This window comes from Mobula birostris, chromosome 27 (assembly GCF_030028105.1).
Source record: "Mobula birostris isolate sMobBir1 chromosome 27, sMobBir1.hap1, whole genome shotgun sequence".
In the NCBI taxonomy this organism is placed as follows: domain Eukaryota; kingdom Metazoa; phylum Chordata; class Chondrichthyes; order Myliobatiformes; family Myliobatidae; genus Mobula; species Mobula birostris.
This window is the reverse complement of record NC_092396.1, coordinates 21,822,708-21,850,311: the sequence shown is the minus strand read 5'-3', so window position 1 is coordinate 21,850,311 and position 27,604 is coordinate 21,822,708. Positions and strand designations below refer to the sequence as shown.

General features: G+C 41.8%; 1 protein-coding gene across 5 annotated transcripts; it reads left to right on the top strand.

Annotated features, from left to right (window-relative positions):
• Nucleotides 1-10,032: 10,032 nt before the first annotated feature.
• b3galt6 (UDP-Gal:betaGal beta 1,3-galactosyltransferase polypeptide 6) lies at nt 10,033-26,742 on the top strand. 5 transcript variants are annotated; one of them, XR_011883344.1, is made up of 2 exons: nt 10,033-10,248; nt 18,048-18,163. XR_011883344.1 is itself a non-coding variant. In XM_072245093.1 (2 exons), the coding sequence occupies exon 2, from the start codon at nt 21,776-21,778 to the stop codon at nt 22,766-22,768; it is 993 nt and encodes a 330-aa protein (XP_072101194.1). In that variant the 5' UTR covers nt 10,033-10,248; nt 21,742-21,775; the 3' UTR covers nt 22,769-26,742. The 5 variants fall into 5 exon arrangements, 4 of the variants coding, with proteins under 4 accessions (XP_072101194.1, XP_072101195.1, XP_072101196.1 ...); XM_072245093.1 differs by lacking the exon at nt 18,048-18,163 and adding an exon at nt 21,742-26,742; XM_072245094.1 differs by lacking the exon at nt 18,048-18,163 and adding an exon at nt 21,742-26,742 and having other exon boundaries at nt 10,243-10,326.
• Nucleotides 26,743-27,604: the final 862 nt, after the last annotated feature.

Genomic DNA, 27,604 nt, shown 5'->3' with positions numbered 1-27,604 from the left:
ACAAAAGAATAGTGAGGTAGTGTTCTTGGGATTTCATGGATTGTTTAGAAATCTGATGGTGGAGGGGAAGAAGCTATTCCTAAAACATTGAGTGTGCATCTTCCCCATTAGAAGTAATGAGATGCTGGGATAGTGACTCCCCTGACTATCTATAACCAGCCTCATAAAAAGGGGCTTTAAATCTCTTCAATTCTCTGCCCTAGAGACAGGGAGGCCTGGTCACTAGACGTTAAGGAATTTATGGATATTAAGGAATTCAAGAGATATAAGCACAGTGCTGTGCCCAAAGATCAGCATTTATAATGCTAGAAGAGATTTGAGGGGGCAAGTAGCCTCTTCCTGCTTCTAATTCTTGTCTTGTCATGCTTATTTTCTCTTTTCAGCCACCTAAAGTCATCTCCACTGCAAATGAGCAATTACCCTCAGCCTGATGCACTGGGAGAACTCAGTCCGGTAACAATAGGTTAGACAACCCCATGCAAAACAGCCCAGTAACAATAGGTTAGATAAACCCATGCAAAACAGCCCGGTAACAATAGGTTAGACAAACCCATGCAAAACAACAGGTGCTAGGTGGAAGCACAGAGGTGATTAACAAGCATTTGCAGGATTTTATGACTGCCTGAATATATAAAAATGACATGGCCTGTCTATTTGGTGGTTTCTGGCCTCGTGATATGATGGTGTGAATGTTGAGATAGAGGGTTGGTACTGTGGAGATCCAGGCTTCTCGTTATTCACAATCAGTTATCAGCAGTGGGCTCACATATTAACTCCAACCACCCAGATAACTTCGACCCACTGCAACTTGCCTAGTGCCAAAATGGTGGACACCAACTCTCTGAGTTTACACTCATCTCTGAAGCATCTGAACAGTAAAGACAGTTATATTAGACCATTGTTTATTGAGTACAGCTATAATTCAGAGCGTTTCTAAGCAAACTCATCCCTAAACTTCTAGACTTGGAACTGAACACCTCCCTTTGCAAGTGGATTCTTGACTTCCTGACCAACAGGCCACAATCAGTAAGGATAGGTAGCAACACTACCACAATTAGTTTTAACATTTGCGCCCCAAAAGATTGCATCCTCAGCCCCCTACACTATTCCCTATACACTCACATCTGTGGCCACACTCTGTCCTAGTTCCATCTATGTTTACAGATGATATCATCAAAGGGGGCTATAGTTCAAATAACAATGTGTCAGAGTACAGAAAGGAGATAAAGAGCCTAGTCGGATGGTGTCATGACAATAATCTTCAATGCCAGCAAAAGAAAAGTGACTTCAGGGAGGTGGGGGGGGGGGAGTGGAGAGAACAATGCACATGGTCCTATTTCCATCAACGGGAGCTGAGGTCGAGGGGGTTGAGAGCTTCAAGTTCTCAGATGAACATCAATAGTCTGTCCTGGTCCATCCTCATAGATGCTATAGTAAAGAAAGTTCACCAATACCTGTATTCCTTCAGGAGGCTGAGGAAGGCCCGCACGTCCCCTTTGACTGTCATCAATTTACATTGAAACACTGAAGGAAGAATTCTGTCTGGATGCGTCACAGCTTGGTATGGCAACTGTTCTGACCATAACTGCATGATGCAGAGCTGTAAACAGAGCTAGTGTATCACAGAAGCCGGTTTCCCTATGTGATCTCTGTCTACACTTCTCATTGCCTTGGTAAAACAGCCAACAGAATCAAAAACCTGAAATGCTTGTCGAGAGGGAGCTCTCATGATACTGATGGGTGGGAAGTTCCAATGTTGAGGGAGGGCAAACATGTAAGAAGGGGGAAATAAATTTCCAAGTCAGAATAGGGTGTGACTTGGAGGATCCAAGAGTCCTGCTTTTTTCCTTCTGGATGGTAGAGTTTGATACCTTTTCATCTCTTCAAAATGAAGCCTCGACAAGCTTTGGCCATTCATTGTGTAAATGGCACACACAGCTGGCACATTAGTTGGTGGTGAATGCAATAAATGTTTTGAGTGGTCCATTGGGTCAGGCTCTTTTGCACTGGGTGAGTTAAGGTTTCACCAGTGTTTTTAAAGGGTGTCCTTTTGCAGGTAAGTAGAAAGCATCCTCCACCACCCTGACCTGTGGAAGGTCTTTATCAAGTCCTTGCTACTTTTCATGTGTCCTTGCAGCTACAGTAATTAAGCAGGTGATCACCTGCTAGGAAATGTTGGACACCAGGATGCTGGTGGTGGATGGCTGAGTAACCTAAACTCAAGGGAAAAGTATTGGACTTCTTATTGGAGTAACATTATGATAGATTGCCATAACATTGATACTCCAGTGGCTGCATAAATCTTGGTGTGACTGGGCTCTAACTTCATTGAAGCCAATGTTCTATAATGGGATCCTCAACTGAACCACAGAACAGCTTGATAAGTTAGGGACAGCCAAATTTACAATCTGAACCACACTCATGTGAAGCACATTTTGCTTTGATGTACCATTCAGAAAATGCACAAAAGCTCAGTTATTAAAAATGATTCCTACCTTCCTCTTAGAAACACAAAGACTTTTCCTTTTCTATCAGTCACCTCCTGTTCATCCTTCTCTTGCTTTGCCCTCTATGATAAAATTATGGAAGGTCAGCAGATGACGACAAGATTCTCTGCAGGATGCCCATAGCTTGTCCAAGCAAAAAAGAAAAACTCAGCACTCCTACGGAAAAGATCTATAATACCCTTTATGTTCTATGGTCTTAAAGAAATCTCTACAATATTTCTAGAGAACCAGAGTATCTTTAGAATTTCACCCTGCAGGTACAAGGATTGTCCCTAAGAACTATTATTTCATCCACTGCAGCAATTATAATCTGGCAGAGTTAGATTCTACAAACTTCCCAGAAATAAGGCATTGATCGCTCTGACCAATGGGGCACACTTGATGCATATTTTGGAAATGTTAAGCTTTTCCACTGATGGTCATCTTGAGGATTCCTGAGTATATTATGTGTGCAGTCAATCACTCTAAACTTTTAAGAATCCTACAATTTGGCCAAATCTGTGCTCACAGTGTCTGCTGCACTCCACTGAAGGAGATGAATTCCTCATTCATTAAGCAGACGGCTCCCATCACACTGCATCTGCAACGATGTGCTCTGAACTATGAAGCAGCAACCGCAATCCAGCTGTTGAGAAGTTGAGGGCTATGGAGGCACTCACTCCCACAGAGAGGGTGATCCAGGAACAGTACCACAGCTGGAGGTCTACCTGTAGTGTGATGGTCTGCAATTCCTACCTAGGGAGAAAGGCATTTAAAATCTAAACCACAACTGAGATACATTGATGCATATTCTGAAAAAATGACAACAGCTCAATTTTATTAAAAATGGTTCACACCTCCCTCGCGGAAACATATTTTTCATACCCCTAAGCCAGGAAACCGGATGCAATTTTCGCCTCCATCTTCAATAACCAGTTAGCTCAAATTCATGTACACATGCCTAGATATAAAGAGTAAGATCTGCTAGGGAGACTAAGGGACAATAATTGAAAAAAAAATTACAGCCTATTGTGCTTATACCAGTTCCTTAAAAGAGCTCTTAGAAATTGCACTTCGTATCACTTAAACAGGTTCCCAATCTTTTTTTAATGCCATGGACCAGTAATACCATTAAACAAGGAGTCCATGGGCCCCAGGTTGGGAACCACTGAAAAAGGACTTGAACACACAAATATTTCATAGGGATGGAATGAAGTGACAGAGCTGAGTCCACTTGCACTGCCCCTAGTGTTATGCAATGATGGATCTGTGTTCACTTGCACTGTACTCCAGAGTTAAGCAGTCTCAGACATGCGCCTATAGGTATAGTGGCCAATTACTGAGGGCCGCTGGTGGTGTAGTGGCATCAGCACTGGTCTTCAGGGCAGATGGTCCTGAGTTCAAACCCAGTCCCAACCTGGGCAGCAGCAGTGTCTTTGCAGAAGAAAGGCCTGGATTGTTCCTATCTTCTTCCAGTAGATAGTATGTCCAATCTACTTCTGTTTCTTGCCATGAAAACCCTATGGACCCATGAAGTCATGAAGAGTCGGACTCAACTAAATGACCGAACAATAAAGTCCATTCCTATATCGCTAAGTCTAAGTTCACTTGTAGTATACCTGAGGTCCCTGAGTGTATACGGCAACTTTCATTTCCTTAAGTTGAAAGAAAAACCTGACACCCTCATGCAACACAGTGACACAGTGGCACTATGTACACAGCCCCATCTGGCTACACAAGGACTGGATGTGTGACAAGTGAATCGATGAGTTATGTGTGCTGCAGGCTTGTGTGGATGATGCCTGCGTAAGACAGATCCATGATACTGGTTACAAGGAATGCTCTATAATATTGGGATTACGATCAAAATTACACACGTGGCAATCCATAATGCATCATGAATCAACATCCCGCTGGAAACTGCAGAACCAGGTGCTCATACTGCCACCTGGTGGGCAGTGAAAAAGAAGAGGTACAAGAATTGTGAGCCAGGTGACGGGAACAGAGCAGGACCAACTCTACATACTGCTCTGCTGGAGTTGAAAACCCACCAAACAGAAGACCATTGTTTACAGTGTAGAAATGACTCAAAGGCCTTCCATAGTAAGTGCAAAGTACATGAATGTCCAGGAGCAATGAAAATCTTACTTGCAGCACCATCACAAGCTCATAGCATTAGAGACAACATAAACCGACATATACTCAGTGGCCTCTTTGTTAGGCATCTCCTGCGGTTATTTGAATTACTGTCACCTTCCTGTCAGCTTGAACTAGGTTGGCCATTCTCCACTGACCTCTGTCATTAACAAGGTATTTTGGTAATCCATAGAGCTGCTGCTCACTGGATTTTTTGTTTTTCACACCATTCATTGTAAACTCTTGAAACTGTTGTGTGTGAAAATCCCAGGAGAACAGCGAGTTTAAGATGCTCAAGCCACCCCATCTGGCACCAACAATCGTTCCATGGTCAAAGTCACTTAGATCACATTTCTTTCCCATTCTGATGTTTGGTCTGAACAACTGAACCTATTTTTCTCCTTGTAATGTTTATTCACAGTTACTAGACTAATATACGATGCATTACCACCACGTGCTGAGCTGGCATGTGCAGCAGGAGGTACACCCACTTTAATTCACCCCCCAAAAAATCCTCAAATGATATCAAAAGGTCTAAGACTATTCAGAAAGTCAATTACACACTTATATACATTAAAATGACAGTGGTATCCTAAGAAATTTCTATGTTGAACTAATTCAGTCCCAAAGACCTCAATTTAGCAATTAGATATTTCCTTTGCCCCACATAGAATCTACGTTCAAACAATATACTGTACTGTATGCTGCACTATTTCTTGACAAGCACACTCCCTACAAATGGCTGTACCATGCGTACTAGTTCTGAATAAGGAATTATTCATCCTAGTATGTCCAATATGTAAGCATGTAAGCATAACTTCTTCTCTACTTTTATACCCATCTTGCTATTGAGTTCATACCATCTTCTGAATTTTATATACACGCTGTCCTTTCTTTTCCTTACCCTAACTTTGTTGTCATAGTGATTGAATAGACTTTGTAATTATGGTTTTCACCTCCCCTTTATGCAAAGGCACAACCACATTTACACCCTTAACTTTTAATGATTGCTTGGCTAGAATGTCTGCCACCTCTTTCCTTCAGCCCCAACCTGGTCAGAGATCCATAAAATGGGACAATCAATCAGAGACCCGGCAGCCTTAATAGAATGAACAAAACCTCTTCCTCTTCCACTAAAACTTGCTGACAGTTAACTGAACCTCTTGACTATGCCCACATGTTTTTGTGCTCTCTCTACACCCATGACTGTGTGGTTAGGCACAGCTCAAATGCCATCTATAAATTTGCTGATGATGCAACCATTATTGGCAGAATTTCTGATGGTGACGAGGGGGTATACAGGAGCGAGATACAGTGCCTTGTAAAAGTATTCAGCTCCCACAACTATTTTCACATTTTACTGCCTCATTTTCTAAGTTTAAAATATATTGAAGTTGGATTTTTGAACTAATTTACAAAATATTATGCATCATGCCATATCAAAAGAAAAACTCCAAAACCTGCCAACAATTTACTAAAAATTAAACATCAAAATTGTAGAACTGTAAAATATTCATCCCCTTTGTAATTATTACTCTAACTTTCCTTATGTGCATTACTGTATATTATCATACCAACTCACCCAATTTGTTGAAGTAGAGAATTGGAGGATCACCTGAATAAATACCTCCCTCCCTCTGTAAGTTCCAACGGTATGGTAGCTTTTCAACAGACCAAACCAAGCGAAGACAAATGAGAATTCAAGACGAGTCAGGGAAATGATCATAGAAGCAGTAATCTCAAAGATTCTGAACATGCCTCAGAGTCACTGCAGTCCACCGTGAAAAAGTGGAAAACAGATTAAACCACAGCTGTACCACCTAGGTCAAGCCCCTCTCTAAACTTAGTCGCTGGAGAAGAATGGTGCTTGTAAGAGACACTGTGATGCCAACAGTCACTCTGAGTGAGCTGCAGAAGTCAATGGCTGCAACAGGAGATGAAGCCCATGACTCCATAATCTCTAAGGCCTTGCACAAAAAGGGTTTTATGGAAGAGTGACAAGAAAGAAGCCCTGGCTTTAAAAAAAAAGCATATCCTTGCTCGTAAAACAAGCAAAACATCACTTAGAAGACTGTAAAGATGTGGAAGAAGGTCTTGTGGCCAGATCAGACTGAAATGGAACTTTTGGCCCCAACACTAAGCGTTACGTGTCACATAAATTTAATACTGCGCATCAGCCAGGAAAAAGTATGGTAGAGGTAGCATCATACTATGAGCAACACATACAAAACACTGGAGGAACTCAGCAGGCCAGGCAGCATCTATGGAAAAGAGTTTTTCAGTCGACGTTTCGGACCGAGACCCTTCATCAGAACAGGAAAAAAAAGGTGAGGAGTCAGAATAAGAAAGTGGTGGGAGGGGAAGAAGAACCACAAGGGATAGCTGAAACCGGGACTGAAAGGTGATAGGTGCCCCCGCTCCCAGTTTCACCTATTCCTTCTGGTTCTTCCTCCTCTCCCCCACTTTCTTACTCTGACTTCTCAACTTTTTTTTCCAGTCAATAGACAATAGACAATAGGTGCAGGAGTAGGCCATTCGGCCCTTCAAGCCAGCACCGCCATTCACTGTGATCATGGCTGATCATCCACAATCAGTATCCAGTTCCTGCCTTATCCCCATAACCTTTGATTCCACTATCTTTATCCATCTCTTTCTTGAAAACATCCAGGGACTTGGCCTCCACAGCCTTCTGGGGCAGAGCATTCCACATATCCACCACTCTCTGGGTGAAATCATGGCCTACCCCTGATTCTTAAACTGTGGCCTCTGGTTCTGGACTCACCCCTCAGCGGGAACATGCTTCCTGCCTCCAGCGTGTCCAATCCCTTAATAATCTTCTATGTTTCAATCAGATCCCCTCTCATCCTTCTAAATTCCAGTGTATACAAGCCCAGTCACTCCAATCTTTCAACATATGACAGTCCCGCCATCCCGGGAATTAACCTTGTGACCCTGATGAAGGGTCTCGGCCTGAAACATCGACTGTACTCTTTTCCATGGATGCTGTCTGGCTTGCTTGAGCTCCCCCCCCCATTTTGTGTGTGTTGCCTGGATTTCCAGCATCTGCCGATTTTCTCTTGTTTATATCAATGCAGCTACAAAGAAGGCACGACAGCGGCTATATTTCTTTAGGAGTTTGAGGAGATTTGGTATGTCACCTAAGACACTCAAAAATCTCACCAGTTTTAATTCCACATCCCATTCCCATTCCAACATGTCAGTCCATAGCCTCTTCTACTGTCACAATGAGGCCACTCAAATTGGAGGAACAACACCTGATACTCTGTCAGGGTAGCCTCCAACCTGATGGCATGAACATCGATTCCTCAGACTTTCAGTAATGCCCTCCCCCCCACCTTCACCATTCCCCGTCCCCATGCCTGCCCTCCCCCTAGTGCTCCTCCCCCCTTTTCTTTCTTCCATGGCCTTCTGTTCTTGCCTATTGGACTCTCCCTTCTCCAGCCCTGATCTCCTTCACCAATCTACTACCCAGCTCTTCACTTCATCCCTCCCCCTCCCAGTTTCTCCTATCACCTTGTAACATAGAAACATAGAAAACCTACAGCACAATACAGGCCCTTCGGCCCACAGAGTTGTGCCGAACATGTTCCTACCTTAGAAATTACTAGGCTAACCTACAGCCCTCTATTTTACTAAGCTCCATGTACCTATCTAAAAGTCTCTTAAAAGACCCTATCGTATCTGCCTTCACCACCGTTGCTGGCAGCCCATTCCATGCACTCACCACTGAGTAAAAAACTTACCTCTGACATCTCCTCTGTATCTACCCCCCAGCACCTTAAACCTGTGTCCTCTTGTGGCAACCATTTCAGACCTGGGGAAAAGCCTCTGACTATCCTCAATATCAATGCCTCTCATCATCTTATACACCTCTGTCAGGTCACCTCTCATCCTTCGTTGCTCCAAGGAGAAAAGGCCGAGTTCACTCAATCTGTTCTCATAAGGCATGCTCCCCAATCCAGGCAATATCCTTGTAAATTTCCTCTGCACCCTTTCTATGGCTTCCACATCCTTCCTGTAGTGAGGCAACCAGAACTGAGCACAGTACTCCAAGTGTGATCTGACCAGGGTCCTATAAAGCTGCAACATTACCTCTCAGCCCCTAAATTCAATTCCACAGTTGATGAAGGCCAATACATCGTAAGCCTTCTTAACCACAGAGTCAACCTGCGCAGCTGCTTTGAGTACCCTATGGACTTGGACCCCAAGATCCCTTTGATCATCCACACTGTCAAGAGTCTTACCATTAATACTATACCCTGCCATCATATTTGACCTACCAAAATGAACCAATTCACACTTATCTGGGTTGAACATTGTGTTTCTCTCTCCCCCTCATCTTTATTTTCTCCAGTCCTGCTGAAGGGTCTCAGGCCAAAATGTCAACTGCACTTTTTTCCATAGATGCTGCCTGGCCTGCTGAGTTCCTCCAGCATTTTGTGTGTGTTGTGAAAATTTCTCCAGATGTACCGTGGAGAGTATTCTTTTCTATTATTCTGTATTGCATTGTACCGCTGCTACAAAGGTAACACATTTCACAATACATGCCAGTGATATTAAATCTAATTCTGACTGAGTTGCTGCAGCATGATTGGTTGATAAGATACTTGCATTAATGAGCAAGTGTCCAGGTGTACCTAATAAAATGGCCTCTGCAATTGCATTTGAAAAAAGTATAGAGGTAGTTTGTTATGTTATCTGTGATGAACTGGTTCAGCTCTGAGACATTGAGAGGTGAGGTGTGTATTCCCTCAAGCGTGACAGGCTGAGGAGGGAACCTGAAAGGTATGTAAAAATCATGAGGGACATAGGTGGCTAGTAAGAATGGTGAAGTATTTAACACCATAGGACGTTGATGTAAGTTAAAGGTAGGAGATTTACAAGGGATCTGAAAAAGAATTTTTTTCACACAGAGATGATTGGAATCTGAAACACTACTTGAAGAGATAGTGGAGCCAGGGACTCTTAAAACATTTCCACATGAATTACCAAAGTTACAGACAAATTGCTGGAAAATGAGATCGGAACTGGTAATTAATATTCGGTAGGGGCACGTGAACTGAAGGGCCTATGTATGGGACAGTCATACAGCAGGCCCCGCCATCCCCCTTTTTGCAAGCTTATCTTCTCAGTCTTCTAGTTCTGCTGAAAGATGCTCAGTCCGAAGAGACAATTGTTTTTTTTTTCTCTCTCTTTCCCTGTTGATACTATTTGGCTGGTTAGGCGATTCCTCCCGTCCTGTCCATGTGATGCACTGCCTGGTCCTTCCGTCACCACGGAGACCTACGCAGCCCCTGCGCACTTTGCCGGGTCCTCCCGGCCACTAGGGGCGCCGCTGAGCAGTCCTCCGAAAGAGAAGGTGGGCGGGGAGTGGGGCCGCCGTCGCCGTCGCCAAGCTGGGAGGGAGGGCCGAGGGGTGGTGCCACGTCAGTGGGCCGCTGCCTGCTGCGGAGATGCTGGCGGCGGCTCGTTGCGTCCTTCTTCAGGGGTTGGGGCCCAGGAGGTGGCAGCCGCTGCCGGGAAAAGCGCAGGACGGAGCCACTTGGACTTCCGCGGGGTTGTCGCCGGCCTCATTCGGTCAGGAATCAATGGAGCGGTGAGCAAGGTGAAGTATTGCCTCCGTTTCAGCAGAACAGACAATTCCGTGTTGACAAGGACAATAATATTGAAATTTGCAGCCTTGGTAATAATACTGCACTATTGTGCTGTCATGAATAATAATGCCTTAAGTGTTTATGCTACATTACTGTAAACATTATTTAACAGCCCAATTAATAATATTGCAATGTCCTAATTGTATAATACTGCATTGCTTGAAATGATACCTCACTTACTTTAACTGCATAATCCTGACTAATATTACATTATTCTAAATAATATCACGTTGCCCTAAATACTGCATTGTGTTTTCATTAAATTACAAGCTGTATCGACAGGACCAGTGTTTGCTTCCCATGTTTAATTGCCCTTAACACAAGGTGGTAGTCGCTAAAATGAACTGTGGTGGTCTTCGAGTAAAGTCTTTCTACAGTGTTAATGAGTTTGAAATTCATGTGTTTAAAACAAGCAGTGATGAAAGAATAGTGATAGATTTCCAAGTTAGGATGATGATGTTCCTATACTCTTGCTGCCCTTGACCTTTGGGGTGACGGTGGGGGGGGGGGGCGGAAGAGTATAAAGAAGCCTCACTAACTTACTGCAGTACTTGTAGATGGTACACATAATGGCTAAGATACTAGCTGATGTTCCGATCAAGCAGACTGTTGTCCTAAATCGTCTAAGAGCTATCTGAATATTGGAACTGGACTCTAGCAGGTAATGATTCTTTGGAACCATGGAGACTTGGCCGCTGGATATATTTAATACAGAGGTCAGTGCAGATTTGGCATTAAGGATTGTCAGGCTAATGCAGAAAGCAACAGATCAGCCCTGATCATTTTGAACAATGCAAAGGGTTGTACTGTTGACTGTTTCTATTTATTCTTATCCTGACTAGCAGAGTATTTTGTCACAATCTAAATTGTATTTAGGAAATACTTCAGTGAAGTGAGAACCAATGTCTTGAATAGTGTGCTGGCTAAATCTCTTTTAAGAACAGTAAATTCATTAATCTACCATTGTAGTGTACTTAAATGTTATAAGACCTGAGTAATCCTGAATCCCTGCCTTATTCCACCTGTTCACATCTGCCTTGATCTTCATTCTTTGCTTTCAACAAGCTGGTTTCTTCCCACCCAGTTTGTCTTTCAGATGTCTTCCTTTCCTCCCAAGGTCTCCTGCAGAAATTCTGTCCCATTTCTGATATTTGTATTTCTTAAATTAAGAAATTAAAAATCAGCTTTATTTGTCACATGTACATCAAAACATAGTGAAATGTGATGTTTTCATCAGCGACCAAAACAGTCTGAGGATGTTTCTCCCACCAGACATGCAGATGCCATATTTAACCACATTTCCCCAGCCATGTAATCTCAAATGGTCTCTCTAATCAGACTGTTTTCAGTCATCAGCAGCAAATTCCCTAAATCCCTTTAACTTGTCTGTCTTCCAGAGAATAAGCTTTCTCTAAAGGATTCAAACTCTACTTCTGTTTATTACATTTCTAATTTGCTTCCTCACTCTCTCCATCTTATCCAGCATTCTGTCCTGCCTCATTGGCTTATCGTTGTGAGATTTCCACTGTGGCCCTGAAGCTCTGAAAGGTGCAGTCTTCTATGAAACAGTAGTGTCTGCACACAAGGTACATGTCTAGATATGGTCAGGTTCACATCAAGCATTGGCCGTGTTCTCCTCTGTCAAAGTATTTTACTACTTCACAGTCATCCCAGGTAGCAAAGGTAATCCCAGAGGTCTTTGCTTTCCAGTATCTCTGATCCTATCTTTGTTCTATCTTCTCATCCAACAATGTATGACATAGACCATCTCGTCAGTGAGACATTGAACTTTCCTCTATCGAGTCCATAACTCGTTCAGGCCACCAAGTCAAACCTTAACTCAGGGTTCCCAATGTGGTGTCTGCGGACCCCTTGCTTAATGATGTTGCTCCATGGCATAAGAAGCTTGGCAACCCCTGCCTTGGCCCAATTTTCCCTTGCTCTTCTGTTTCCTCAACATTTTGGCTCAGGCCTACTCCTAATCCCTGCCCAATCCCTCATTGAGCCAAATATTAGCCCTTTCTATAAAACTCTCCATTGATAACCGTGAGATGAGACCTGCAGGCAAGAAAAGCAATAGCTTTCAAAGTTCAAAAATAAATTTATTATCAAATTATTATACATCACCATGTGCTACCCAAAGATTAATTTCATCTTCTTGTGGGCATTCATCGTAGATACAGAGAAATGCAGCAGAATTATTTTTTAAAAACTACTCACAGATGGACAAACAACGACATTCAAAAGAAAGGAGCCTCTGCCTTTGGTGCAATACCTGTACATAGCAAAGTACAGCACAGAAATAGGCCCCTTGGCCCACCTAGTTCATGCCAAACTATTTAAACTGCCTACTCCCATTGACCTCTCCTTGTTCTTCCTCACCTGAAAAAGGAGAAATTTTTAAAACAACTGCAAATGCTGGAATCTAAAATAAAAACAGAAATGCTGGAAATACTTTGGTCTGAAATATTAATTGTTTCTCCACAGATCCATTCTAACCTCCTGAATATTTCCAGAATTTACTGTTTTTATTTTAGATTTTAAAGAATTGGGCTATAGTCTAGATTAATGTATGTATGCTGTAGGATTTGTGAATGTATTACATACAGCGGAACTCAATGCCGTTTGAGAATATTCAGAAATAACTTGGAGAGTGCAGTGTTAGGTGTGTTCTAACATGCACAACCTTTCTGTAATTTCCCTCGCTACCAAGTCTTTCAGCATCTTTCACTAGAGTCAAAAACTGCTGTGTTTTGAATTTCCATCATATTCTGTTCCACCTGAGCATTGAAACTGTTCCAGTCGAAGTTAATGTAAAAAAAAGTCCTCTGCCTTTGGAGCAAGACTCCCCTTGTCTATCCTCATCTCTGTACTGTAATAGTACCATCCTCAGAAGCTCCTCTCCATTAATTTTCTGGAAATGTCCATGCTGGTAGCTAGACTATCTTGCTAAATGGCATTCCTCTTGCCCCTCAATCTTCAAGGAGCCTTGTGCTTCCTTATCCAACCAAGAGTATACTGTTGGGTTCTACATGTACAAGATGGCCTTCATCTTCACTGCCTCCCCAATTGCGTCTATTATTGCTCTCAAACTGTATCTGGTAACTATCTGTTTCAGACCCTATACCAGGCACTTTGATACTGTACTTTTTCCTGGTCTCTCTGCTGGTGAATGGACTGAGTAGTCTTGATATCCCATTTGACCCTGAGCTAAGCCTCGGACATCAAAAATGCCACTTGATTCCAGCCCTGGCAGGTGCTTTGCTTAGTGCCTCTGATCTACTGTTATGAAAGTGTTCCAGTGAAATAGGACTGGTGCTGAAGCAAGTGTGACCACTGTCTCATGTTTGGTGGTGTGCTGTATTGAATAATGTGACTGCTGCATGGAATACTGATGTTTAGCTGCTCAGAAAACTGTTATAACATTGTGTTTTGGTATTGGATTACCAGATCAGATCGCATTTAATCATTATGCTCTTGTGCAGTGTAGCAGAAAAATTCAGCATCTGAAGCACTCTGCTCATCAGTCTAGCAGTGATATGACTGGTGAGGTCGTTCTTTGCATAGCTGTATTAATTGTCGTGAACAGCAAGCTGGAAATGCAACAATAGCTGACTGCTATACATAAATTCTGAAGGGATCTCCTAATGTTGCTGTGGAAATGTTCCGATTTAATCAGTGTCCCTCTTGTCATGGGCTTTTTATCAATTTTAGCAATGTCGACACAATGTCTAACTTATGCATATTCTGGAATAGGTGCAAACTGATCATTTGAGAAAACAGATGAGATCAGTGAGTTTTATTCAGTATTTAATGATCTAAACTAATCTATTTCAGGTGACCATGGTAGCATTTCTGTTTGACTTCTGTTACAGTGATCATTGTAATCATGTAAATGTAGGTTAGAATAGTTTACAGACACAAATGTTAATAGTTCATATGCATACAAGCCTGATGATTTTAAAAACAAAGTGAAATAATTTTGTCCCTTTCTGGATTACTCTTCCATTTGTCTCATATTTTTCCCCTTCCAGTTTCTATTCAGCCTCTGAAACTAGTCCAAGTATCAAGTTGCGGTTGGAGTAACATTTTTCTTCCTGTTATACATGAGGGGGAAGAAATCCAGATAAAGGCTGCCTTTTTCCAATTGCTGATGAACAAGGTGGCAAAGGCATTGAGCTCATCACCTTGTCATGTGCAATTGGCATTTTGGGACCCTTCCCTGCATTTGCTTCACGTCCTCATTAGTAGTGATAGGTTTGTACCCACAAACCTAATCACAGGCATCCTCATGTCACCGTCAGGTAACCACAGCATAGCATTCAACCCTGTCATAAAACACTCTTATCACTGAGACCCTGCCTCCTCTCCAGTTCATTCTGGATTTGTGCAATGATCTATTTTTATCATGTCAATAATTCTTGATGCTCTAACAAAATGAGAATCTATTTTCACTTGTGTTAAGATGGTCTTTTGCATTGGCAGATTAGCTGAACAGGATGATTTGAAACTCCAGTGTCTGCTATGTTACAGCGGGGATTTCAGAAGATGTTTGTTGGCTGTAAATGTCCATTGTTATCCTGTGGCTCTGGGAGGTGATTGTATATAAATGCAACTGTCTTATTTCCATAGGAAATTTGGGGGTGGGGGGGGGGGGGGACTGCCTGTTAGTTAAAGCTTGCAAGTCCTTCACATTAATCAGGAAATCAGAGGTAGCACAAGAGATCCTAAAATCAATTTCTCATTCTTTTGCCAAAATAATGGAAGCAACCATAAAATGGGTGTAGCCCCTTAAGTATCATCCAGCATGACATTCATCTGGGTGCATTTGAAGATGGATGCAATAAAGGAAAAATATTTGTTCAAACATAGTCCCGCATATGTTGATCCAGTTTATTCTCAGCATATGTTGATTCAGTTTATTTTTAAAAAGATTTGCTTGGCTATTAATTAACCACTCATTCCACACACCTGCCAACATTTCTAATCTTAGTCAATACGTCAACTCTGATTCCATGCTGACTGTAAAAGGTTAATAGCTTCCTTGCTCAGTGTTTTGTGGAGTTATTTTCCAGTATATTGTAATGTGTTGGGTAAAGGTGACTTAATCCATTCCCACTGAATTCCCAGTTGGGCTAATCAACATTATTATCATGTACTTGGCTTTGTAGTCCTGTGCTTTGTTCCATTAATCTTCTTGATGATTTGAATAACAGGTCCAATAAGCAGCTTGGGGTGGAGTTTAAAAAAAATTAGTGAGAAATGTAGTACAACAGCCTCAACAGTACCTATACTGAAGGGCACACTATAAATCAAGTTAAGGGGCTTGTCAGCAAAGTACTGCAATCAAAGAGATGCTAACTATACAAATTGGCCAAATGAAATTGGCAGCATTAGCTTTCCACACATTCAAAGAATGATTTCTGAAACTGACACACTGGGGAACCTCAGCAAGCAGACTATTTTAGCTTCGGTATTGAAATATGGTTAATTGATTTCTTCAGAAAGAATCCCCCAGGGAAAGAATGATTATAGCACAGTGGAATTTCAAATTCAGTTTGAGAGTGTGAAACCTGGGTCTGAAAATTGTGTCCTAATTTAAATAAAGGCAATTACAGTGGTGCGAGGACAGAGTTGACTAAAGTGGATTGTTAAGGGATGAGATGGCAGATATTTGTAATTCCCAACAAAGATATTCAGTTGAGGAAGAAAGATTCCGTAAGACAAAATTGCACTGACTCCGGCTAACAAAAGAAATTAAGTATGGTATAAAATTAAAATAGAGTTCTCTATTGGTCAGACTAATGGTTGGCCAGATAATTGGGATACTTTTTTTTAAACTAGCAAAGGATGACTGAAAATTGTAGAAGGAGAAGATGGAGTAGGGGAGCAAATAGAAAGTTGATGGTAAAGTTGCCACAGTCTGTAATAAAGGAGAGACTGTTTTACGTAGACTGAAGAAGGCTTGGCATTGATCTGATAGAGGTGTTTAAAACCATGAAGGGCAGAGAAAAAGGACATCATTAACGTGAGAAAGTTTGCAGATGCTGGAAATACAAAGCAACACACACAATACTGGAGGAACTCTGCCAGTCAGGCAGCATCTATGGAAATGGATGAACAGTCAATGTTTCATGCCGAGACCCTCCTTCGGGACTGAGAAAGAAGGGGAAAGATACCAGCACAGAGGGGGAAACAGTGAGAGACAGTTTTACTGAACTCTTGTTGCAGAGAAGCATAAAACCTACAGCACAATACAGGCCCTTTAGCCCACAAAGTTGTGTCGAACATGTCCTTACCCTAGAAATCACTGGGTTTACCTATAGCCCTCTGTTTTTCTAAGCAGCATGTACCTAGCCAAAAGTCTCTTAAAAGACCCTATTGTATCCACCTCCACCACCATTGCTGGCAGCCGATTCCACACACTCACCACTCTGAGTTTAAGAAAAAAACTTACCCCTGACATCTCCTCTGTACCTACTCCCCAGCACCTTAAACCTGTGTCCTCTTATGGCAACCATTTCAGCCCTAGGAAAAAGCCTCTGACTATCCACATGATCAATGCCTCTCATCATCTTGTACACCTCTGTCAGGTCACTTCTCATCCTCCGTCGCTCCAAGGAGAAAAGACCGAGTTCACTCAAGCTATTTTCATAAGGCATGCTCCTCAATCCAGGCAACATGTAAATCTTTGCACCCTTTCTATGGTTTCCACATCCTTCCTGTAGTGAGGTGACCACAGTACTCCAAGTGGGGTCGGACCAGGGTCCTATATAGCTGCAACATTACCTATCAGCTCCTAAGTTCAATTCCACGATTGAAGGCCAATACACCGTATGCCGCCTTAACCGCAGAGTTGACCTACGCAGCTGCTTTGAGTGTTCTATGGACTCGGACCCCAAGATCCTTCTGATCCTCTACAATGCAAAGAGTCTTACTGTTAATACTATATTCTCCCATCATATTTGACCTATCAAAATGAACCACTTCACACTTATCTGGGTTGAACTACATCTGCCACTTCTCAGCCCAGTTTGGTATCCTATCTATGTCCCGCTGTAAACTCTGACAGCCCTCTACACTATCCACAATACCCCCAACCTTTGTGTCATCAGTAAACTTACTAACCCATCCCTCTACTTCCTCATCCAGGTCATATATAAAAATCATGAAGAGTAAGGGTCCCAGAACAGATCCCTGAGGCACTCCACTGGTGTCCGACCTCCATGCAGAATATGACCCATCTGCGACCACCCTTTGCCTTCTGTGGGCAAGCCAGTTCTAGATCCACAGAGCAATGCCCCCTTGGATTCCATGCCTCCTTATTTTCTCAATAAGCCTTGCATGGGGTACCTTATTAAATGCCTTGCTGAAATCGATAGATTTAAACTTCAGGGTAGACATCTCTTGAAGTAGCTGATCAGTCTGCCAAGGGCAGGGTAGAATAAATCTGGAGGGCAAAAATATAAGATGACAGGGGAAATATTTAAAGAGGACCTAAAGGACAAGATTTTTCTTAGCAGGGTGGTGAGTGTTGGAACAAGCTGCTAGAGAAAGTGGTAGAGGCAGATAAATTTACAACTTTGAAGACATGTAGACATGTTCATATACTGTACCTGCATGAATAGGATAGGGACCAAATGTAGATGAATGGGACCAGCTCAGGGTCTGTCACGTGCACACAATAATAATAACTCGGTGATCAGCTAAAGTTGAGGATAAGTTTCATTTTGATTTTGTATGTTCTCAGATGGCTGATGTGGCCAATGTGGCAACTGCAGACTTGTGTTAATGACATGGATCAAGTGGCGGAATACTGTGGACAAACTAGTTGATGATGCGTAAACACAAAATAATCTGCAGATGCTGGGGTCAAAGCAACACTCACAACACTCTGGAGGAACTCAGCAGGCCGGGCAGCATCTGTGGAAACGATGAGTCGACGTTTCGGGCCGGAACCCTTCGTCAGGACTGAAGAGGGAAGGGGCAGAGGCCCTATAAAGAAGGTGGGGGGAGGGTGGGAAGGAAAAGGCTGGTAGGTTCCAGGTGAAAAACCAGTAAGGGGAAAGATAAAGGGGTGGGGGAAGGGAGGCAGGGAGGTGGTAGGCAGGAAAGGTGAGGAAAGAATAGGGGAAAACACAGTGGGTAGTAGAAAGAGGTGGAACCAAGAGGGAGGTGGTAGGCAGCTGGGGGAGGGGGCAGAGTGACATAGGGATAGGGAGAGGAAGGGGGAGGGAATTACTGGAAGTTGGAGAATTCTATGTTCATACCAAGGGGCTGGAGACTACCTAGATGGTATATGAGGTGTTGCTCCTCCAACCTGAGTTTAGCCTCATCATGGCAGTAGAGGAGGCCATGTATGGACATATCTGAATGGGAGTGGGAAGCAGAGCTGAAGTGGGTGGCTACTGGGAGATCCTGTCTGTTTTGGCGGACTGAGCGGAGGTGCTCGACGAAGCGGTCCCCCAATCTGCGTCGGGTTTCACCGATGTAGAGGAGGCCGCACCGGGAGCACCGGATGCAATAGATGACCCCAACAGACTCTCAAGTGAAGTGTTGCCTCACTTGGAAGTACTGTTTGGGGCCCTGAATGGTGGCAAGAGAGGAGGTGTAGGGACAGGTGTAGTAGTTGCGCTTACAGGGATAAGTGCCAGGTGGGAGATCCATGGGGAGGGACATGTGGACCAGGGACGAGTAGTTTGGCAGGTTGTGAGGAGGAAGCAAGCAGACAGCCAAGGCTTAGTGAGTAGGAATGAAGATGACAGATTATAATGCAGGAAAGCGTGGACAGTAATCCACTTTGAGGAAGAAATAAGTGGATTATTATTATTTAAATGGAGTGAGATTAGAAAAAATGTTGCAGTACAAAGAGATCTGGAGGTTCTAGTGCATTAAATGTTAGCATACAGAATAGATGATTAGGAAGCTAACAAAATGTTGGTTTTTATTGCAACTAGATCATGAAATGTAGAAGCAGACTTGGTTCATTTGGCCCATTGAATCTGCTCTGCCAATTCATCATGGCTGATCCAATTTTCCTGTTAACTCCAATCTCCTGCCTTTTCCCCATATCCCTTCATGTCCTGATTGATCATTGATCAATCAACCACTGTCTTAAATATACATAAGACTTTGCCTCCGCAGTTAACTGTGGTAACAAATTCCTCAGATTCGCCACTCTCTGGCAAAAGAAATGCCCCCTCATCTGTTCTAAGAGGACACCCTCTATTCTGAGGCTGTATCATCTGGTCTTAGACTCTCCCACTATAGGAAACATCCTCTCCACATCCACTCTAACAAGGCCTTTCACCAATCAATAGGTTTCAATAAGGTCACCCCTCATTCTTCTGGATTCTAGTGAATACATGCCCAGAGCCATCACTCTTCATATGATAAGCCATTCAATCCTGGAATCATTTTCGTGAACTTCCTTTGAACCCTCTCCAGTTTCAGTGATGATGGGCCCAAAGCTGCTCACAATACTTCAAGTGAGGCCTCGCCAGTGCTTTATAGAAGTCTAACATTACATCCTTGCTTTTGTATTCTTTTCCTCTGAAATGAGTGCTAATATCGCATTTGCCTTCCTCACTACAGAGTCAACCTGCAAGTTAACCTTTGGGGAATCCTGTACAACTCCTTTTTGTGCCTCATATTTGTGTATTTAGAACATAGTCTAACCTTTTTTTTTCCTACCAAAGTGCATGACCATACACTTGCTGACACTGTTCTATCTGCCATTTGTTTGCCCACTCTCCTAATCTAAGTCCTTCCGTAGCCTCTTACTCCCTCAGAACTACCTGCCCCCTATCCATCTTCATATCGTCTGCAAACTTTGCAACAAAGCCATCAATTCCATTATCCAAATCATTGACGTAACATAATGAATCCCAACACTGTGGAACACTAGTCACTGGCAGCCATCCAGAAAAGACTCCCTTTATTCCCAATCTTTGCCTCCTGCCTATCAGCCACTGCTTTATCCATGCTGGAACCTTTTCTGTAATACCATGGGCTCCTAGCTTGTTAAGCAGCCTTGTGTGTGACACCTTGTCAAAGGCCTTATGGAAATCCAAGTACAGATCATCAACCAATTCTCCTTTGTCTATCTTGCTTGTTTCTTCAATGAATTCCAACAGATTTGTCAGGAAAGATTTTCCCTTGAGGAAATCATGCTGACTACGGCCTATTTTATCATGTGCGTTCAAGTATCCTGAGACCTCATCATTAATAATCAACTCCCCAACCACTGAGGTCAGACTAACTGGCCTATAGTTTCCTTTCTTCTGCCCCTGTCCCTTCTTGAAGAGTGGAGTGACATTTGTAATTTTCCGTTTCTTCTGGAACCATTCCAGAACCTAGTGATTCTTGGAAGATCATTACTAATGTCTCTAGAATCTCTTCAACCAGCTCTCTCAGAACCCTGGTGTGTACACCATCTCATCGAGGTGACTTATTTACCTGCAGACCTTTCAATTTCCCTTGAACCTTCTCTAGGAATGGTAACTTCACATACTTCATGACCCTGACACCTGGAACTTCCACCATCCTGCTAGAGTATCTTCCACAATGAAGACTGAGGCAAAAGACTTATCAGTTTGTCTGTCATTTCCTTGTTCTCCCATTACTACCTCTCCAGTGTCATTTTCCAGTGGTTTGATATGACCTCACCTGTCCTTTACACTTTATGCATCTGAAGAAACTTAGTATCTTTTTCCATATCATTGGCTAGCTTGTTTTTGTATTCCATCTTTACATTAATGACTTTTTAGTGAGTATTAAATGGGGAAGTTCTGATTAAATTTTACATAGTTTAGATCTGGATGTGCTTGCATAGTGTACAGGCAGAAAAGGCAAGAGGAATTTCTTCTCTGAAGACCATGAATCTGTGGAATCCTCTATCCCAGGTAGCTATGAAGGTGGGGATTGACAGGCCTTTAAACACCAATGGGAATCATGGGGTGAAAGCAGGAAGATGGTATTGAAGTTGAGGATTTTATTATTTGATGAAGCCAATTTGAAAGCTAATTGGTCTACTTGTACTCCTGTTTCTTAGATTTTTATGCAACAATTTCTTCCAAAACTATTAAATGTCTAATTATAAGTTAACAATTCAAAATGATAAACTGACTGTCAGATAATTTCAGGTTTCTAAGAAAGCTTGTTTTACGAATTGTAAACATGGTTATTTAGTCAATTTCTCGGTATACATTGTTCAGTGTTTTGTTTCCCCATCCGTTGGCTAACTTTCAGTGATTTTTGTGCATATAAGCTGATACTAAAAAAGTTAATTTGGCAACAAGTAGTTATTTTCAGAGATTACTAAGAGACTATGTTAAAAGATGTGTGTTTGCTATAAAAGGTTAGTAACAAAAAGGTAAAACTGATAATATGGAACAATCCTGTTTTTCTTGTTAATAAATCGGCCTTTTTTTCCCTCCCTCTAGCTGAAAGCACTCCAGAGCTCCAAGCACCTTCACAATGAATCTAGCTCGACTTTTCTGTCGTCACAAAACAGCCCTTGGTATTGCCACTCTATCCTTGTTTGCACTGATGTTACTTTACTTGGCTAAATGCACCTCAGAGACACTGAAATCTCCAGGCTTACCACATGGCGTGGAAAGACGAGCGAACGATCAGGGTCACAGCAGAGCCAAAGGTCTCTCTGCCTTTCTCGTGCTGCTGATCACCACAGGCCCAAAGTATACTGAGAGAAGGAGCATCATCAGGAGCACGTGGCTAGCCAATCGAGACCCAGAAATACTCCCTTTCTTTGCCATCGGCACTAGTGGGCTTGCACCAGAGGAAGTTCAAAACCTGGAGCAGGAAGATGGTCGGCATCATGATCTACTGCTACTCCCAGACTTGAAGGACTCCTATGAGAACCTTACCAATAAGATTCTCCACATGTATGCATGGGTGGACCAAAATGTGGATTTTAAGTTTGTCTTGAAAGCAGATGATGACACTTTTGCTAGGTTGGATATCATTAAAGAAGAACTGAAGGCAAAGGAGCCTAAGAAACTCTACTGGGGTTTCTTCTCCGGACGAGGAAGAGTTAAGTCCACTGGAAAATGGAGAGAGAGCAATTGGGTACTGTGTGACTATTATTTGCCTTATGCTCTCGGGGGTGGGTATGTTCTATCTGCCGACTTGGTGCACTACATTCGAATTAACATTGATTATTTGAAGGTATGGCAGAGTGAGGATGTGTCTTTGGGTACTTGGCTGGCGCCAGTTGATGTCAAACGCCTGCACGACCCACGGTTTGACACAGAGTACAAATCACGTGGCTGCAACAACAAGTACATTGTGACGCACAAGCAAAGTATTGAGGATATGCTGGAGAAACAGCAGACACTCCAAAGGGAAGGAAAACTGTGCAAAGAAGAGGTAAAAGTGAGGCTCTCGTATATTTATGATTGGTATGTCCCACCATCCCAGTGCTGCCAGCGAAAAGATGGCATACCCTGATGAACAACTTGGCCCTGACAAGGAGGAGTCAGTGAGACCTATTCAGAATGATGGAGTGGATGTCAACGCAGGAAATTTCTCTTAAAAAGGGACTCCATCACTTCTCAGTACTTTGGGAGCACATTGGTCTTGATTGCAAGTCTGGGATTTGCACTTGAATAAGTGTTTTCTTCCAAAAAGCATAAAATTGCTGTTCTTCCTGATCAGAGTTGAGAATAGCACATTGTAGTGCCAAGGATTTGGTCCATGTCTAACTATCTTCATAGGCGAGATTTGCATTTGCTCAATTTCTGTGTGCAAAAGGTGTCCTGAAGAACACTCAGTGTTTGTAAATTGAACCAGTGACTACAGAGGGGTCCATGGGTCCTATTGTACTTGTATTTAATTGCACAAGAGTCTAAAGCTCTGGAATTTGTCTAATTCAACAGTAAATGTTAATATATTTGTGTGTATGCATATGCATCTATATGCTTATTAATAGTTTCTTTGGGTAAAAGCCTTTGGCTTGACTCTGAGCCTTGAATTTTGTCAATTTCTTCTGGTCCATTTATTGTAAGTTTGAATTCTCCCTTTTCTGACCGTAAAATTTGCTAAAAGTAAGATTGATTTTTAGCTCAGAAAGCAACACATTGTTTGTTTTTTAAAAAAAAAACAAACCAGAGCCAGGGATAACTTGCATTAAAATGTTACAATAGGGGAAATATTATCAACATGTCCAACTAAATTTGCATGACAAATGCATTTTCTTGAATGTTGCTGTTGCATGATCTGCTGGCATTGTTCAGTTTTACTCTTTGACCAACTGCGGAATTGATTCATCTTTAAACTGCAGCTCTGCTGGACTTGGGGATTTGGTGGTGGCGGGGGGTGCGCAATGGTTTGCAGTTTTTGAGATTTCACTCTCCCGTAGAGTGTACTCAATTCTCTGGAAATGCAGGAATCCACAGTAAGAATCCTATTGTGTAGGGTTTGTGCTGTGCTGGTTTTCGTTGCAGGGAATCATAAAATTCAGAAGACTCAATAGTTTGGGTAATTATGGAACAGGCTTGCTGAATTCTGAAAATTAAGTGACTCCTAAGTTTTGGGGATGTATTTGCCTGCTGTTACTAGGGTAAGCTTAAAATATTTTGGACACTTTGCTATTCCACATGTGTGCTTGCGTACGGCCAAAAATATTTGTAATAGGAAAAGAGATTGAATAATAACAGCAGAGAACACATGAAAAGATAGCAACAATTTTCAAAAGCTAAGCACTTGTATAACTTCTGTGTGGGTGCTAAATGATTTTTCAAAACTGTTGCTGTCTCTCAGCATTTGGTAGGGTGCATCAGTTTGATGCAGGCTGAACTGAGTATTTCTTTTTATGACTGCTGGCAATGTCCAAAGATTGAAGCGTACTTTTCTTCCAGTAACACGCTTTACTGTTACCTAATCAAAGAGCATGTCCAAGTTGTAGTCCATTGACTGGTGCAATTGGAATTGTGAGTCCAATGCAGCAGATGACCAAGGAGCCGCAGCACAAAACCAGCACCAATTGAAAGTAAGATCTGGTAAGTTGCCCTTTCATTAGGCAATGGGTAAACAGATGTGAACATGCTCCCTGTGAAGGCCTAAACTGAGTTTACATGTAGTGCAGAACTCTAATTGGTGATCATTTCAAAAACATAGCTAGTTATTTTGTTGGAAGATGGGTGGCAACACTATTTTGGAGTTTTGTTTTATTCTGCTCCCCAATTTTGATCCAGAACCATCTAATGATTTTTAAACTATTTTGATAAAATTTCTTGGAGTAAATAAGGTATTTATTAATTAGTGGGAATAGAATGAAAATGGCTAGGTTCAAGGGGAAAGGTTTTCCTTCAGAACAAAAATGGTTCTCAATAGGAGAAATGACATGGGAACTTGTGGTATAGTGTGTTTTACAAACCTTGATGGAAGCTTTTTCCTTGAATGTAGACCTTGGTTTTTAAAATTAAGGTAAATATTTGCTCTCAATGTGTTTTTGCTCCTCCAAGGAGGTTTTGTAAATCTGGACCCAGTTCTCACTATTCAGGCTTTTGAAAATATTAAAGTATGTACCAATTTACCTTGTACACACAGTCTTGAGCCAGCCAGTGTACAATATACCTCCCATGTGGAGCTGTCATCCACTGTGCTATTAGTTTGAAATTTCTTCTTGCTGTAAAATAGAGTAAACTATAGGAGTGATAAAATTAAATGTAACTATTTATTTTCTGTGAAACCTGCAAATCATTTTGTAATTAAAATGCTGGTTAATTGTGCTTGATAAAACCTTCCATCCAGAATGACAACGAGAGAAATAACATCTTTGCTAGTTATCACCTTGTATGAAGCTTGCTGTGGATGTTTACCTTATTGGGCATTACCTTTCTTTAATGCCTCTGACATTTCAGCAGAAATTGCCAATAGAGCTATTATTTCCCTTGCAAACACACCTCCATTCAGTGGAGGCTTTCATATTTCAGCAGCGTCGCAGCATCACTGATGCACTGTAGGGGATGATGACTTGCTGGAGACAATGCCAAGATGTACACCATCACTGTACCTTCCACCTGGAATCTCAGCAGAAAGGGAACAATGGGCAAATGATGTGTTGTGCTTGAATGCTTCCATATATGGATTGTGATAGAGATTTTACATCAAAGAACGCTGAGCTGAAAACTGATCTCTTGACAGATTTGTTGTGCATGAATGAGCTGTTGGAATTGGAACTCTTATTTCAGCTGGATTCAGTTTAAAAACTGTTAACCTTGCCTCTGTGCATGAGTTCTTGCTGTCTGCTGAAAATGCACATTTCCATTTTCAATTAATTGAAAAACCAGTACTTGAAGTTTTCCACAATACCTGGGACATTTTCTATGTCTATTGTAGAGTTGTAGTAATGCATTTGAATTTTCAGTGTAGTAAAAGTATAGAAGGTTAATGGTGCATACCAATATTTAACATCTAATGGTACCACAATTTGTGTATGCATTTCAATACAAGGAAGGTAATAAATGCATTTTTTAAAAAATATCCTTCTACACTATTAGTATTGTTCATTAATTAAAGTCAGTGGTTCTGAACTGATTGAAAGTCCCATTTATTAACACTTAATAAAATGCTCCTTGCCCCATTAATGACTGACAAGGGGACAGAATGCTTAATTGTCAGGGTTAGGGCAACTTGTGGATTGTCAGGAACTGGTAACAGAACTTGCAGTCAGGGCAGCTAATGTGCATTTTTTTTTTTGCTTGAAGATCAAACTAGATGCTGCATAAAGAAATCATGGAAAAGGAAGTTTTAAACCAGAAGCATGGTCTTTTTCTCAGGTTGGGAACTAGTGATTTTTAAATCTGAGGTGTACTGTGTGATATACAATGAACTGATGCAGTTCCCAAACCTCAGAAATTAGTTACTTGTTACATATATAAGGAAATACAACTGGACATACTTCTAAGTTTAAAAATCCCATAATTATCTGTATCTTTGTATTTCTTTATTGTTCATGCAGTTTATGAAGTCCTATCCAAGTTCTAATTTTGACTCTAACATGTAATACCTTCTGTATTCAATTTCTTTTATCTATTATTTAGATTTCACCCACATGCCCCTTCCCCAAATGTATTGAATACTGCTGAGTTTCACGGCCTTCTGGGCTGTCAGCATGTTGCTCTTGCTGCTGTACACGTCACTCTGTATGGGATAGAATAGAGTAGGTGGTCTGCCTGTGACCAGTAGTCAGCCGAAACTGTACCAACTTGCTGTGCCCTGCCCTGGTTAGTTCCCTATACTCTGGTCACTGTACTTGGGGGATGCAGTGTGAAGTAAATCTGCTTTAAAGCAAATTCTATAGGTGTATTAATGTATTATGCAGTGACTTTTAATGAACAAATTTAAAATATCATGCGTTGTCTGTTGGAAAATGTGACGATGTTTAAATGTATGGTGATCAGTAATTAAAACATATACACTATGATGGTTATTTTTGTGTTTGTGTTATTCCTCTGGCTTTTCCTAATGAACACCGCTGCCACCTTAACCTTGAAAGCTGTGGGTGTCAGATCCATTGGAGCAAGACAAATAGTGTATTGAGGTCTATGGTGAAAATGGGAGTTGGGTTCTAAATGGCAGAACATTTCCCTGGCACTTCAATTCCTAGTTAAGTGGAGAAGCTTCAGCCAGCAGCCACAAATGAAGCATTCCGGAGGATAGAGTGGGCATTATAAAGCCCCCTAGATCTGTGTAGAACAATAGAAACACATTTGCTGCCCCCCCTCCCCCGATTTCCTTGCTTTCCTTCAGCCTTTTGGACCTGTTCAGTTTGAAAGTGCTTATTTTCTCTCAGATATTTGACTATCAATGCTTTTGGTTTTGGCTTAATATTTTCTTTTACCTCCTTCGGTTTGTCTTTACCATTAAGTCTGTTTCTGATTGGGATGAATTTCTGCAGTGCATTGAGATGGCTGTTTGGATATCTGCCACTGATCATCTAACTTGACTTTAGCCTCATTCCCCAGTTTGCCCTGGACAGTTTTTCTGCCATTCCCTTGTAATGCCCCTCAATGCTTTTGTGCATCTTGATGCTGTATCAGGAATTTTACCATGCGATCATTACAATGTGATAATGACAATCTCTTATTAAAATGAGATGGTATTAATACTATCTTTGTATTTGACCAAAGCTAAAAGAACTGGGCAAAAGGAACAGGAATTCTTCAGGAACCAGCAGCAGAGAACTAAATACCTAAAATGGAAGGGAGAAAATAGATTGGGAGAAAAGTGTCAATCAAATAGTGTTTGGCAATATACAGAAAAATAGGATAGTTGAGAGTA

Excerpts from the sequence above, each read along its gene's own strand:
- b3galt6 (XM_072245093.1), top strand. The coding sequence starts at position 21,776 with ATGAATCTAGCTCGACTTTTCTGTCGTCACAAAACAGCCCTTGGTATT.